The 16,700-nt window shown below is 40.9% G+C and overlaps 1 protein-coding gene across 1 annotated transcript in view; it reads left to right on the top strand.

The window, feature by feature from the left end:
- The window catches only part of Plce1 (phospholipase C epsilon 1), a 328,593-nt gene that overhangs the window by 114,923 nt on the left and 196,970 nt on the right, over positions 1-16,700 (top strand). Inside the window, exon 2 of the mRNA XM_045149602.1 lies at positions 4,602-4,887. Coding sequence (XP_045005537.1) covers positions 4,602-4,887 — 286 coding nt within the window. The remainder of the gene's footprint in view (positions 1-4,601; positions 4,888-16,700) is intronic.

Genomic DNA, 16,700 nt, shown 5'->3' with positions numbered 1-16,700 from the left:
TAAGAAGGAGTAACCTGGTTTTGACACGACCCCTGAACGTCACCAGCCCTCCCACCACTTTGTTCATGCTTCAGCTTTTTATCCCATAACAACCTTGAATTCTGTTTGTGTAGAATTGTATGACTTGTATTTATTGTTCAAACCTTGATATAAACTTGTGATCTCTTTCCATATCTTTATGGTGGAGGTGTTAGTAATTGTGGTGACAGGGTATGATTCATTCTTACAGTTCCTTACTTTCTGTTTCTTTGCACAAGTTTGAGGTGAGTTGCAACCTTTTCTCCTTATCCTTAGCAATTAACATGAGAATAGCACACATGAAACATACTTGAGTGACTCAGTATATGTTTATTGTATAAATTGTAATCCTTATTCATGTATCACTAAGGCAAGGACCACAAACACATATACTACTTACATCCAGATATTGGCCAGGTGTGATGAGAGAGGTGGGGACTGGCACCAACTGGAAACTGGTGGTTTACCAGTTGGTCTGTGTGTCCATGGAAAGCCTGGCCATTTGATACCTGGTGGGAATTCTCAAGACTATTAAATCATCCCAGTGTTCAGGGGTGCTGTCACTTCAGATGTGTATGTAAACTTTAGTGATTTGAAACTGTGTTGGATAAAGTCAATCTGTTGGATGAATCTCGTTAATGGCCATCAGTTTGTAACCTCCCTCTATTAAATGTTTGTTGGCACTTCTGTGTTACATTATAGCTGTCCTGAAGGTCAGAGATGGAAGGCCAATAGAGATGATGAAACAGTAAGATGACAAGAAGAAAGATTTTAAGAAAGATGGGGAAGCTGGGCATGGTGGCACAAGCCTTTAATCCCAGCACTCAGGAGGCTGAGGAAGGAGAATTGCTGTGAGTTCAAGGCAACCCTGAGACTACATAGTGAATTCCAAGTCAGCCTGGGCTACCATGAAACCCTGCCTCAAAAAGTAAAAGAAATAAAGGAGAAAGAAAGAAAGAGAGAGAAGGAAGGAAAGAAAGAAAGATAGGGTCTTGTGTATTTCAGAGATTCTGCGGAAGCAGGAATAAGAGAAGTCTTTTAGAGGGTTGAAGTGATGGCTCAGGTGTTAAAATACTTGTCACTCAAGCATAAGGACTGGAGTTCAGATCCTGGCACCTGGTGGTTGTAACAGTGACCTGTAGTCCCAGTGCTCAGCAGGCAGAGACAGGGAATCCCTAAGGCAAGATGGCTGGCTAGACAAGCCAAATCAGTGAACTCTGGGTTCAACTGAGACACTCTGCCTCAGGAAATTTAAGGTGGAAGGAAGATACCCAAGGTCAACCTCTGACCTCTACCTAGACAAGCACACATGTGCATGCACACCTGCATACATATGTACCACATACATACCCACTCACATATGTACATGCATTCACCACACATATACCAATACACATATGTACATGCACATACCATGCACACAAAAATAGGGGAAAACAGTCTATTAGACCAAAATGAAATTATTGCATGCAGCACTAGATATACATATCTAAGTGCACTTTAGAAAACAGTCAGATAACATGAGAAATGCTCAAACATTCAAGTAAAATAAAATAAATTTCTGTACTCAAATACTTCCAATTGTCTTTAACATTCTGTTCAGCAATATAAATCCCCAATAGGGAAATATTTACTGCTTTCAAGTTTCTATGATCATGAAGTCCTTATGTCATGCCTTCCTTTGAAGGTCTTAGGTTTTGAGGACAATACATTGTAAAGGTTGATTAAGGGACTTAATGAGCCACTAGAAATCTAAGAAGATGCAATGTGAAACACTAAATGCATGAAGCTTTGAATGAGGGCACAGTGGGCCAGTGGGGAAGCTTGGCACATCAATGGCATAAGCAGTCCATTAGTGAGTAGGGTTGTCTGCATGCTAATCATTTTTTTCATGTGTGTGTAGAGTATCTGTGGTGTGATGTGGTATGTAATGTGATATGTGTGTCATATGCACATATAGATACAGATGAGTGTACCCCAGGTGTAAGCATATAGAGGCCAGAGGATAACATGGGATATCATTTTCTTTTCATTCATTCACCTGTTTCTTTGAGACAGAGTTTCTCAGTGAACCTGGAGCTGTGGTTTTCTTAGTCAGGGAGCCACAGTGATTCTCTACTCTCTGTCCATGTCTGCTCTGAGGACTAGGGTCACAGATATGTATGGCCATATCTAGCCTTTCCCGTGGGCGCTGTGGAGTATAGCTCGGCAGACTCTGGCTCTCTCAGACCCTTATGCTTGTGCAACAAGTGCTATTACTCACTGAGACACCTCCCCAGCCCCACATTAACCTTTTTAAACAAAACATTTTTTAGCCTCATTCCTCTGCTGAAACCAAATACAAAGCATTAGGGCTGCTCATATGGGTTGAAGCTCTTTGCTTTGACATTCAGGGCTCTTCTTTATATGACCTTCCTCGTTGTCCACTTACACCCGCCCCTCACTCCCTGCCTTCCACACACTACCCTACTTGCTGCTAATAAGGCATGTCCACATTCTCCAGCCTCCCCACTTGCACATCTCTCTTGAGTAACTTTCTTCACCTGTTCCATTGAGAACCATCCTGCTTTCCAAGGCTTATGCCAAACCTGGATTTCTCTATAAAGCATTTCTAGGCCAGCATTCTCTTCCTCCATGAACTTCTAAAGCATTTACTAAAGGATTTATATGAGACTTGCCATTCTGAAGAATGCCTGTATGACGTGTATCTGAGAAAAAAATCATGTCCTGAGTGCTGTACTTGCCCTGCCCAGGGTTAGGATGACTTGATCCAGCCACACATAAAAGCCCAGGTATAACCCCATTACCCTGAACATCATAGCCTCAGTTCTATGGTTACACAACCTCCTGTCATTTCTTAAGGGTGGAGGAGTGCATTTCTTGCTGTAGACTTACCCAATAGTAATGGGTGCCATTTCTAGACATTAAATCAAGCATGTTAAATGTGTTGTCTTAATGGATTTAAAAACACCCCTAAAAGGGATGTTATTATCCCCACCTCACAGAGGAAGAAACTGTCTCAACACATCCAAGTTACTTGTTCATGTTCATTACCAGCTCTGACTGGTCAAGGCAAAGCCAAATATCCAGTCTCACATACCTCACTCCAGTGCCTGGGATATGTCCCTGCATACCATCTCCATGGCCTCACTGGCATCCAGAAATTTATGACAGAGAAGAAAATCTAAGAACTTACACTCAGCCTCCAAGTGCAAGTACATACCAGCTAGCAAAAGAAAGAAGAGTAGAAGTCTAGTGACGTTGAGTCTATTTTGAATGCTACAGGGCCTCTGGATTTATTGTAGGGTCTCATAAGGACTTAACATAGCTAAATAGAAGGCCTTGGCTAAGGTGAAATCTGGAAGGTACAGCACCATGAGGGGCACATGAATCACCTGAAGAACACATGCCAGTCTCCTTTTTATCCAGATGTTGATGTCATCAAAGAGGGCACACACCATTGCCACCCTACCCTAAGCTCTTTGATGTTCTTTGAGCTCTGTGGTAGGGAAAGCAGTTTGATTTGCCTATGTTAGATGCAGTGACTGCATATAAATATGTAATAAGTATTTATGGGTTTGAAGTCAATCACAGCAAGCTGGTAAGGAGACATGATGGATATAACACAGAAAGCTGCATATTCTGCTACATGGGACATGTATTCATTTTTGTTCACACTGTAGACTGGCTTTCTAGAATAATTGAAAAAAAACTAACACAGTAATTTCAAACCTCCAAATATTCAGGCCTCTTCTTCAAAACCAGACTGAAATCGCGAAGCATCAGAAGCGGGTAGCATCCTTTACAGTTGCCCCATGTTTTGTAACATAGTGTGTCATACAGGTCATGGTCTGTCTTCACGCTTGTTGAATGACTGGATTAGAGTAGACAGGAGACACAGCAGGGAACCTGTCCTAACAGTCCACTATTCCTCAGATCATCTGGTGAATTCAAATGATAAAAAGAGAGGAACTCGTGAAAACGAGAGCAGAAAATGAACAGAAGCTGTCAACTCTGAAGGTGGGAGGCAAGGAAGAGGGAAGAGAAAAAATTTCAAAGATTTGATCTCAGCCTGTTGATGGGAGGAATATACCAGAGAGAGAAATAGAGAAGTGCACCTTCATGTGATCCTCTTATCCTCACTTCACTTTGAAAATTGGAGCAAGAATTCCCTGTGAATTTCAGACTGAAGCATTTATGGAGACAGATAGATAAACCGTCATGTAAAAAGACAAGCGAGAGAAATTTGTCCTTGCAATGTGCAAAAGAGCTCTGCTCTCCTGTGAAGGAGGAGAAATTTGAGAAATTTGAGCTGAATGTATTTTTGGTTGGTACAACTTTAAGTGCTCTGTTTGATAGCAAAGTTGTTTGAATGGCCTATTTCATAACTACACATAGCTTCTCCAAATAAATGGTGTCTGTAGAATGTTCAGGTTAATGCATGAGTCCAGTGCTCCAAAGTGTTTGCGCTTAGAGCAACTGAGCCTTCTTTCTTAATAAGTCATCTTGGCATTTTGTCAACAAGCTAATTTGCTTTTCTAAGAAACTAGATTAATACTTCCTGTGCTTTGTGCTATTCGTAGATCTACAATGCAGTGAGAAGAGAAGAAACAGAAGATACAGTTGGATCTCATCTCCATTTCTTCACAAAGCTCCCAGCCTCTGAGACAGCCCATGGAAGGATTAGCCGTGGTCCATGCTTAAAGTACTGTGTCCGAGACGCCGGGTGTGAATACCGTGCCACCCTCCAAAGGACATCCATATCTCAATACATCACTGGTTCTCTCCTTGAGGCAACCACATCTTTAGGAGCAAGAAGTGGGCTTCTCAATACTTTTGGAGGATCCACTGGACGAATGATGCTGAAAGGTAATGTCTGATATTTTGCTTTTTGTTTTTAGTCTTTAGAGAATAATCTCAGATAAAGTAAAATACATCTCCTGATGGAAAATTGAGTTCACAAACAGCAATTCTAAGTAAAAGTAGTTGCTTTAGAAGAGCCAGTCACCTATTAAAATTCCTTAAGACCAGCCCAAACACTAAGCATTAAGATTTTGAAGCTTCTGGATTGGGGAGGTAGCTCAGCAGGTAAAATGCTTGCCTCACAAGCATAAGGACCTGAATTCAATCCCCAGTACTCACATAAAAATGCCAGGTGTAGGCTGGAGAGATGGCTCAGTGGTTAAAGGCACTTGCTTGCAAAGCCTGATGGTCTGGGTTCGATTCCCCAGTACCCACATAAAACCAGATGCACAAAGTGGCATGTGCATCTGGAGTTCATTTTCAGTGGTGGGAGGCCCAGCATGCCCATTCTCTCTCTCTCAAATAAATAAAATAAAAATATTTTTTAAAAATTCCAGTGTACTGCACATTCCTGTAATTTTAGTGCTGGGGAGGTGGAGACAGGGGATCCCTAAAGCTCACTACCCAGCCTAATGGGTAAACGTCAAACCAGTGAGAGACTCTATCTCAAAACAGGTGGACGACATCCCTGAGGATGACAGCACATGTTGTCTTGAGGCCTCCACATGGACACACACATACATACACCCCTACATTTTTTTTAAGTTGAAGGTTTATTTTCAAAAACAGTAAATGGTTAAAATACTATCTTTACTTTTTCCTATTATTTTATTTTATTTTTTATTTATGAGAGAGAGAGCAAGAGGAAGAGAGATAATTGGCACAGCAGGGCCTTAGCCATTGCAAATAAACTCCAAATGTGTGCGCCACCTGTGTGCATGCCCCACCTTTTGCATCTGGATTACGTGGGCTCTAGGAAGTTGAAGCTGGGTCGTTGGGCACCACAGGCAAGTGCTTTAGCAGCTAAGCCATCTCTCCATCCCTATCTTTACTTTTTAAAAATTTATTTAAGCAGATGGTTTCTCCTAATGATAGTCTTTGAATAATTTTAACTACTATTACAGGATACTAGTAGACAAACATGAGAACATGTGGTCACACTGAAAACCAGCAGTGGTTGGTAGCAGAGTAAAATGTAGATATCCTTCACATACAGAGTGAGTAGTTTCACAGCCAAGAATCACTTTTCCATCAGTCTTATCTTTAAGGACAAGCTGAAAAATGAAAGCCAATGTAAAATGGGGCCCGTGAGTATCCGAGTTTCCCTGCTACTTTCCTGCAGATAGGCAGGTCAGAAATGGCACTGTGCCTGGGAGCCTCAGAGGCTGGTTCACTGCACAGTTGTCACAAACTCTTTGGCAGCCTTCCCTTGGCAGGAAACAAGAAGCCAGACAAGGGCTATGCAGTATGTGTTCCATTGCCTGCAGGCTGCTCAGAACTTCAGCTGACATCCGGCCAACCTATCTAGGAGAGTAGCTAATGTCCCTCCGCAGTAAGTCCTGAGATCAGGGCTAGCTGGCCAGTGACCTTCATCCTTCTTCTCTTGTGCCACCTCCCCCCGCCCACACACACTTCTGAGAAAGCCTAAGAGGAAGGTTACTCCCACTCTGTGCACCATACTGGGTGCCATGCTGCATGGTTTTCAGAAATCACTAGCTTTCTCTGGGGAATGGGCTCAAATGAATGAAAGGAAAATGCACAATTTGGGAACAGTAATACGTGACATTAATAGGGGAGAAACTTAGTTTCATTGTATTATATGACCCTTTCTAGGTGCTACATGTAATAGCTGGGAAGGGAAAAAAATATAATTCCCTCTCTCATGGAGTGTATGCTGTTGACATGGTAAAGCCCTTTTCCCTACTTACAAAATTAAAGGTTTCTCCACTCAGATGAGGCTCCCAGAGATTGTGAGGCCAACATTCTCCATCAGTGCTCTTCCCAGAACATTGAACTGAGATTAGCATGTGGAATTGGAATGGTTTCAATGCATGTGACTGTATTCTGAGAGGTCACCAATCTGTACTTATCAGATACTCTGTACTTATCAGATACCCACAGTACATTGTGCCCAGCAGAATGTAGGTGTTATGGGAGAATTCTACTGAAGTGTTGCTAGGTTACCAGCTTGTAATAAATATATTTATGAGGAGGCCAGACTAGAATGTATCAAATAATAATAGAATAATATGAAATTACAGAGATGAATTAAGCCTCATATAATGGATGTGAAAGGCTCTGTAAGTGTTCAGAGTAGGAAGTGTAGAGAGGGAGTTGAAATACAACAGATCAAAAATGATGCCTTTTCTTTCTTCTCCCTGAATTTAGTAAGGGATAGATCTCTAGGGTCCCAACTAAGACAGGAATGCCTCCAGTCTTCCACAGGTCTGTGAGAGAGAAAAAGAAAGGCCAGTGCTTCTGCTGATCTGATGGCAGCTTGATCTAGATTGCTGTTTGTATTTCCTTGTTCAGAGTAGAGTCTCATAAATTATTATTTCCAGCCCAGAGGGTCATTGGACTATCAGCCTATGTGTGGTCTTTCAAGTGGTGTTTTAAGCAAGCTGGGAGTTTGTTTAATTTTCTGTTTTACCATTCCATAATGGTTTCTGATAACCCTCTAACTAGCTCCTCCTGAAGAGTACAATTAGCTGACTGCCTTCTGCTCTGAGCTTATTTTTGTAGTTTCTAATTTGCTCTCCTGGAAGCCATTTTCAACTTCAGTTCTTTCTTTCAAAGAGTTTTCAAAGTGTTTGTGTATCTTAGCTAAATATGTTTCTTCAACTTGTGATAGAAAATATGCATAAAAAATTATATGAGGGGGCTTGAGAGATAGCTTAGCAGTTAAGGTGCTTGCCTGCAAAGCCTAAGGACTCAGGTTCAGTTCCCCAGTACCCACATTAGACAGATGAACAAGGTGGTGCATGTGTCTGGAGTTTGTTTGGAGTGGCTGGAGGCCCTGAGACACCTATTCTCTCTCTCACTCTTTCTCTCCTCTTTAAAAAAAAAATCATATGAGGGGCTGGAGAGATTTTAGTGGTTAAGGCTTTGTGTACAAGCCAAAAGACCCAAGTTTGATTCCCCAGTACCCATGTAAGCCAGATACACAAGATGACATATATGTCTGGAGTTTGTTTGCAGTGGCTGGAGGTCCTGGTGCACCCATTCTCTCCTCTCTCTTTCTGCCTCTTTCTCTCTCTCCCTCCCTCTCAAATAAATAAATTAAATAATTTTTTAAAGTCATATGAATTTCTCACCACAAAAATATGTATGAGGTAAATAATATATTAATAATCTCAAAAGAGCCATTCCATAATATATGTATATTTCAAAACATTGTATTATACACAATAAATGCACAAAGCCCTTGTCAATTTAAAAATTAAAAGAAAAGCCGGGCATGGTGGCTCATGCCTTTAATCCCAGCACTGGAGAGGCAGAGGTAGGAGGATCACTGTGAGTTCAAGGCCACCCTAAGACTACATGGTGAATTCCAGGTCAGCCTGAGCTAGAGTCATACTCTACCTCAAAAAACCAAACCAAAAAAATTAAAAGAAAAACTAGATGAGTCTTCAAAGTCAAAGGTATTGACAGAATTATAGGACAGAATGTAAGATCAAAATATTAGCTAGTAGATCTAGAGCCCTATAGCAGTATGCTGTCACCCGGGGGTCTGGTCCTTATAATTTGGTTGGCTACATCTCTTATTGCTCAGTGTGTCTCCTGTGTCATACTTTGGTTGACATCTCTCAGCTTTGAATTGTTAATAGAGGCTTAGGTTTAAGGATACAAGCTTGGTGGCATGCACCTATAATCCATATACTAGGGAGGCAGGAGGATTGCAGGTTTGAAGCTGGCCTGGACTACATAGCAAGACCCTGTCTCAAAACCACCAAGAAGTTTGCCAGGCATGATGGCACACATCTTTTTTTTTATTATTACTTATATTTATTTATTTGAGAGTGACAGACAGATAGAGAGAGAGAGAGAATGGGTGCACCAGGGCCGCCAGCCACTGCAAATGAACTACAGACATGTGTGCCCCCTTGTGCGTCTGGTTAACATGGGTCCTGGGGAATTGAGCCTCAAACCAGGGTCCTTAGGCTTCACAGGCAAGCGCTTAACTGCTAAGCCACCGCTCCAGCCCAGTGGCACACATCTTAATCTCAGCACTTGGAAGCCTGAGGTGGAAGTATCACTGTGATTTTAAAGCTAGCCTGAGACTACATAGTGAATGCCAGACCAACCTGGGCTAGAGTGAGATCCTACCTCAAAAATCCAAAGAAAAGGAATAAAAGAAAAGAAAACCTACTTAAAAAAAAAAAAAACTCTAAAAGAAATATCTACCATCTATTCAGCTTCTGGTTTATAAGTGGGTAGTTTATGTTCTAGAAATTTATTTCTCAGAGCTTTGTGGAATTTAGGCCACTTTCTTAGAGAAGCAGTACTAAATATGATTTTTCCTGAGCTATCAAAAACCTCTTTAACCCGTACAAAACTGAAATAAACATATTTCCCATGGGCATGTGCAACAATACTAGCAAGTTAAAGGACATTTCTTGGGCTGGAGACATGGCTTAGTGGTTAAGGCACTTGCCTGCAAAGCCTAAGAATCCAAGTTCGAGTCTTCAAAAGCCATGTAAGCCAGATGCACAAGGTGGCATATGAGTCTGGAGTTCATTTGCAATGGCTACAGGCCCTGGCACGCCCATTCATTTTTTCTCTTTCTCCCTTTCACTAATAAATAAATATTTTTTAAAAAGATGTTCCTTGCTGATAAGAAAGATTTTTTTATATTCTATTTATTTATTTAAGAGAAAGAAAGAGGGAGAGAGAGAATGGGTGTGGCAGGGCCCCTAGCCACTGCAAACAAACTTCAGATGTATTCACTACCTAATGCAACTGGCTTACGTGGGTACTAGGGAATCAAACCTGGGTCCTTAGGCTTTGCAGGCAAGCAACTTAACCACTAAACCATCTCTCCAGCATTATAAGAAATATTTTTAATTGAAGATGGGTAAAGAGTTAAACTGATTTTTTTTTTTAGGGAGAGAGATACAGAAATAGGCAGGTAGAAAGAGAGAGAGAGAAAGATACAGAAATAGGCAGGTAGAAAGAGAGAGAGAGAGATACAGAAATAGGCAGGTAGAGAGAGAGAAAGAGACAGAATGGGCGCACCAGGGCCTCCAGCAACTGCAAACAAATTCCAGATGAGTGTGCCCCCTTGTGCATCTGGCTTATGTGGGTCCTGGGGAATTGAACCTGGGTCCTATGGCTTTGCAGGCAAGTGCCTTAACAGCTAAGCCATCTCTCCAGCCCTAAATTGAAATTTTTATTATGAGGTTTTGAAAAGAACTTTTAGCCATTGCTGAGATTTTAGATGTTGGCAGTATAAGTTCTTACAGTTAATTACTGTTTGAATCTCATACTTTATATGAAATAATCATAAAATTAGCTCAGGTTTTTAATGTAATGCTTACAAATGAAATAAAAGGGAGAGAAGATAACAGTACAAGCTTCCATCCTTCCCCCCCCCCACCCCGGAGAAAGGGAAAGGAAGCAAGTCCAAAGGATGACCTCTTCCATGGGAGAAATCATGTTTGAAGTTTATTAAGTGGAATTTGGGAAGGTGGAGGCAAAGGAAGCAGAAAGATTCCACTTGCATGAGGCACAGTGGTAGGAATAGAAAGTATGGCAATAGCTACAAGGAGCCGGAAACAGGGAGTGGAGAGTTAGTGTCTGATGGGTACAGTTTCCCAAGGCCGGGATCCCGAAGATGGGTGGGAGCACAGCAGTGTGACTGTACTTAATACTGTGAACTGAACTTCAAACACTGGTACAACACATTCAGTGTCACTTAAAGGAACGGAAAGTTGTAGGAGGGGCACAGTACGTATATCTTTCTTTGCAGGTCTATATGAGCTTGCAAAGGACTAAGAAATTTTTCTCCTGGAAAGCGCTGATCACAGTGGGGATTGCATCATCCCATAGGAGAAACTAAGAAGAGATAATGCCCAACAGTTCATCATTATTCCCAAATCAGGGGCTGCTCACTAGGGCTTGCCTGTCCAGAGTTCTTCAGGGGACAACAGAGAGCTAGCCAGCATCAGAGCACAGGCACGCCTGGCTTCCTGCCTTCAGGCATTTCCCAAACGCATTGACCAGTCAGGATCTGCTCTTAATTGCAAGGGTGCACTGCCTCAAAATGGGAAAGCAGAGAGCTTATGGCCTTGGGTCAGGAGCTTCTATTGGTTTGATAATTAAGCTCCTTTTACTTCCTGTTTCTATTTGCTTTCCCTCTCCTCCTTGTTAGGATCTGAGAACTAACACTATACATCAGGAACAGTCAAAAGAATCACTGGCTTTGGCATAAGCATGAAACAATCAGGTATAATGGTGAACATCTGTAATCGCAGCACTGAAGAGGCCCAGGCAGAAGGATGGAAAGTTTAAGGCCACCCATAGGTTATATAACAAGGCCCTATCTCTCAAAAACAAGCAAATAATCAAAGTAACAGAGACCAAATAGACAAAACTCTACAAAATAAAGTAAAAAGTAATAAGGTGAGATACTCCACAGTAATACCAAGTTTTGAAAGGACAAAATCAAAAAATAAAATCATGATATAATGAAAATTATTTCAAATAATGCAGCAAGTGTTCTAAAATGTGTACATGGCACCAGCTGGCATAATAAATTTAATGCAGCAAACAAAATTATTCTTCTCACATTGTTGCTGAGTAAAATGTATAGATTAAGGGACCAAATATTACAAAGTATGTAGTAGAAAAGAAAAATACACTCTTCATTTTAACAAGTTTGATTACATGTAGAGTATGTATAGAGAAAAATATATTAAAGTTATTATTCATATGCTATAAGTAGAAACTATGAATGCAAAACATGACCTATAGATTTAATATTATTATTCAAAAAGAAGAGATTTCCTTCTGTAATTAAATGTACCTTTTCCAGGATAAATACAACTTATTCTAGCTTGTTTTTTCTCCTGAAATATTTAATTACAATACTGGAAATCCATAATAGACAAGTCTGATAAATTTTCAAAATATTTTTCTTTTAGCACAAGAATTATATCTTATTTGCATCTTTTCCTAAGGTTAATGGCTTTGCATATTAAAACAAGTAGTCATAGGAAAACATACAGAGAAATGCATGACAATACCTCATAAATAGTTTAGTTTATAACAGCTGTCTTGGTTGACTTCCTCATAATCAAAACAATTTTATCCTTGACATACCTACCAGGCAGAGAAGGTATGTACATAGTTCTGATTCCAAGGTTCCAGTTTGTTTGAAGAAATATCCCAACTTATTAGTTTTGTTGCCTTGAAATTATATTTTGGTGTTTAAAAATAAACTTTGGGGGTTGGAGAGATGCCTTAGAAGTTAAGGTGCTTGCCTGCAAAGCATAAGGACCCATGTTTGATTCCCCAATACCCACATAAAGCCAGATGCACAAGGTGGTACATGCATTTGAGGTTCATTTTCAATGGCTAGAGGCTCCACTGTCCTCATTCTCTCTCTCCCCTCTCTCATAAATAAATAAAACATTTTTAATTTTTTTTTTATTTGAGAGCAACAGACACAGAGAGAAAGACAGGTAGAGGGAGAGAGAGAATGGGCGCACCAGGGCTTCTAGCCTCTGCAAACGAACTCCAGATGTGTGCGCCCCCTTGTGCATCTGGCTAACATGGGACCTGGGGAACCAAGCCTCGAACCGGGGTCCTTAGGCTTCACAGGCAAGCGCTTAACCGCTAAGCCATCTCTCCAGCCCAAATAGAATATTTTTAAAATAAAAACAAACTTTGATATAATACTGGTTATATTTCTGTACCAGTTAACCAATTAAGAAATATTCATTAGCTGCCCAGTGTGGCCTAGAGTTGTGTAAACTATGGGAAGAATGCAAAAGGTCACATTTGGAAGTCTTCAGTTTGTAAAATAGTGCTTCTCATTCCAGAAAAAAAGCCATGTAATGTTGGGCTTCAAGCCTGTGAAGTTGCTCTTACCACCTAAAGAGAATGCATAAGCACCAGACTACTGAGTTGAAGCAGGGCCAGTGTGTCATAGTCAGGAGTCTAGTGGGCAGAGGACAAAACCCCAATGCTTTGGGATTACAAGTAGTTCAGTATCATTCAAGAATGGGATTCCATACACGCACGAGGTAACCTCAGAGTATGACTCCTCCCCAGCTGAAGTCTAGAAGTGTGACCCCATGAACAGGTGTGCCCGTACCACCCACTCCATGCCAAAGTAAGAATAAGTCTAGTTTGAACAGGATACTTGGTTGCAGTCAACTCTAACTTGGGTACATTTTGCTCCAGAGACTTATTAATGCAAAGAAAACATCCTGTCCTGAATCTTGGTGAGTGTTTTCTCAGTGAGAGGGAGAGATGCAGGGAATAAATCAGATGACTAAGGCTGGGCAAATTCTAATCAGAGAATTCAGAAAGGTGATTAGTGAAGACAGTAGTGCCAGATAGGCACTCAGGGTTTCAAATAAAACTGTCAAGTCTTGATAACATATTCCAGAAATTCATTTGCAGGATCGTTACTTGAAATGCTACATTCTAATCTAATCTCATAGTGATTAGATTCCAAGGCTTCCTCCAAAACTTGCTGAATATTTAAAGCGAAAAACAGTGCTAAAAGATGAATTTCCAGGTGATGGAGAGATGGCTTAGCAGTTAAGATGCTTGCCTCTTTCCCTCAAATAAATAAATAATTTTAAAAATTGTGCTGCAGAGTTTGCTTAGTTTTTAAGGTGCTTGCCTAAAAAAGCCTAAGGGCCCAGGTTCGATCCCCCAGCATGCACAAGGTAGTGCTGCATGCATCTGGAGTTCATTTGCAGTGGCTAGAGGCCCTGGCACACCCATTCTTCTCCCTTGGTCTGTGTCTCCTCTCTCTCTCTCTCTCCATCTCTCTCTAATTAATTAATTAATTAAAATATTTTTTAATAAAGGAAAGAGTCGGGCATGGTGATGCACATCTTTAATCCCAGCACTTGGGAGACAGAGGTAGGATTGCCATGAGTTCGAGGCCACCCTGAGACTACATAGTGAATTCCAGGTCACCCTGAACTAGAGTGAGACCCTACCTTAAAAAAACAAATAAATGAATAAATAAGAAAATAAATTTGGAAAGGGTCTGTGGGTTCAAGTCTCTCATTTTTTTCCCCAAATCCTGTTGTCAGTAGTCATAATCAATACCATTTGGGCCTCACATTCAAATGAAAAAAATCAGAAGAGAAGAGACCTAGTGGTTTTATGGAAGTAAGCGATGGTGACGGGGGCTCAGAATGTATAATTCAAATGCTATTTTAGGCTTTCTCAGTAGCAATATTGGGAATATCAATTTCTGACTTGCTTCATGGTTGAAAAAAATTGGATGTGAGCATCGCTGAGTCTTGAGATTGATTCTTGACATCAACACTGTCATCTTAAAGGAAGCTCTATACTTCTGGGCTTCAGTTTCTTTACCTGTAAAATGAGAATAAGATCAATGACTTGATCCAGTTGTTTTCGGGATTGTGTCATAATGTACGTAAAGAACTTAGCATGGTATCTTGTACCAAATATGTCTTCAGTGAAGCTTGAGACAGAGATGGTCACTGGAGGTGATGATGGTGGCAGTAATGACTTTATTATACAACATTTACACACCAGCTCCCTAATGTTGGCTTTTTGAGGCAAGCCCAACAGACTGGCCTTTTTATGATAGAGAGAGAGAGAATTGACATGGTAGGGCCTCAGCCACTGTAATTGAACTCCAGATACTTGTGCCACCTCATGCACATGTGTGACCTCATGCTTGTGTATGCATCACCTTATATGTCTAGCTTATGTAGGATCTGGGGAATCAAACATGGGTCCTTAGGCTTTGCAGGCAAGTACCTTAACCACTAAGCCATCTCTCCAGCCCACCCCCCCCCACTGTTTTATTTCAGAGGCTCTACTGCTACTCAACCATAGGTGCATAGCAAGAAGGAAAAGTACCCCCAGGTTTCCCTGGCTGTGGGCACCCAACACTGGCCACTTAAGGGATACCTGAGAGGAGGTATTGAGTGGTTGGAGGCTGCCCCTTGTAACTCCATTAGATTTTCCTTAGTTCTCATGCATTAGGCCATTTATTCATCCACTTAACATTTATTGAACACCTATCCGGTACCAAGGGAAGAGCAGTAAAGTAAACACAATGTGGTCTTTACTCTCAAGAAATGCACTGCTAATGGAGGAGGTAGGAAGATAAACATGTGCTTTTAGCATGATATAAATGTTATAGTTGAAACTTGCATACCACAAAGGGGCACAGAGAAGCCCCTGAAAATCACAAGTGAACTCTGATGTTTCTAAAACTACTTAAGAGCCTGGAGAAATGTGAACAGGTACTTAACCAGGGCGGCTGAGCCCTGATTTAAATTTTAGAGCTTCTGTTATCTCTGCCTAATCCTCTACTGATGTTAGCATGATAGGAAAGTTGCCAAGCATTCACTCTTATTACAGGGAGCCTTGTCTAAAATCTGTGATTATTATGAAATGTAGCATTCATGTTAAAATTTGAACTTTTTAAAAAAATTATTTATAAAAGCACAGATAGAGAGAAGAGAGACAGACAAAAGAGAGAATGGGTGTGCCAGGGCCTATAGCCACCGAAAACAAACTCCAGATGCACCTGCAATTTTGTGCATCTGGCTTTGCTTGGGTACTGGGGAATCAAACCTGGGTCCTTAGGCTTTGAAGGCCTTAACTGCTGAGCCATCTCTCCAGCCCAAAATTTGGATATTTTTTTTAATTTTTTTTTAAAATTTTTTATTTATTTATTTGAGAGTAACAGACACAGAGAGAAAGACAGATAGAGGGAGGGAGAGGGAATGGGCGCGCCAGGGCTTCCAGCCTCTGCAAACGAACTCCAGACGCGGGCACCCCCTTGTGCATCTGGCTAACGTGGGACCTGGGGAACCGAGCCTCAAACCGGGGTCCTTAGGCTTCACAGGCAAGCGCCTAACCGCTAAGCCATCTCTCCAGCCCTGGATATTTTAATTGAGATGAATTACTCACTACAATAAATGATTTTTTTCATTATATGAAACTAATCCTTTTTAGAGTTTCTAAACTGTTTATTAATTTAAAGAAGTAAAACTCACTTAAATGAGCTGTGAAAATTCTTGCCCATGGGAACATTTATAGAACATAATGGAATATGCTTATAATCTGTTTATAATAACATGTGAGTCAGTAGCAAATATTTAGGAGTTAAAAAAAAGAGCTCTCAAAATAGTCTGATTCATTATTTAAGCTTCTGTTGGAATTGAGTCTTCAAGAAATAATGAAGCAACCAGCAGTATAGTTAAAGGCTCATTTGTAAGAGTATTATATTTTCAATTAGTTTTAACAGAGATATTTCACTGTCTTCAGGAAAGTCTACATGTGTGGTAATTTAAGTTTTCTTAATGTCATATTTCATCTGACAATTTTTGTGTGTGTGGTGCTAGGGATTGAACCCATGGCCTTGTATACACAAGGCAAGTACTCTACCACTGAAGCTCAAAAAAATGTTCTTTTAAAAGTAATTTCTGGGCTGGAGAGATGGCTTAGTGGTTAAGGCACTTGCCTGCAAAGCCAAAGGACCCAGGTTCAATTCCCCAGGACCCATATAAGCCAGATGCACAAGGGGGCACAACACATGAATCTGGAGTTTGTTTGCAGTGGCTGGAGGCCCTGGCATACCCATTCTCTCTCTATCTGCCCCCTCTCACTCATAAATAAATAAATAAAAAGCATTTTCCAAGCCAGGCATG

The sequence above is a fragment of the Jaculus jaculus genome, chromosome 1, assembly GCF_020740685.1.
Source record: "Jaculus jaculus isolate mJacJac1 chromosome 1, mJacJac1.mat.Y.cur, whole genome shotgun sequence".
In the NCBI taxonomy this organism is placed as follows: Eukaryota; Metazoa; Chordata; class Mammalia; order Rodentia; family Dipodidae; genus Jaculus; species Jaculus jaculus.
Note: the sequence above shows the minus strand (reverse complement) of the source record. Positions and strands in the feature narration are given on the sequence as shown.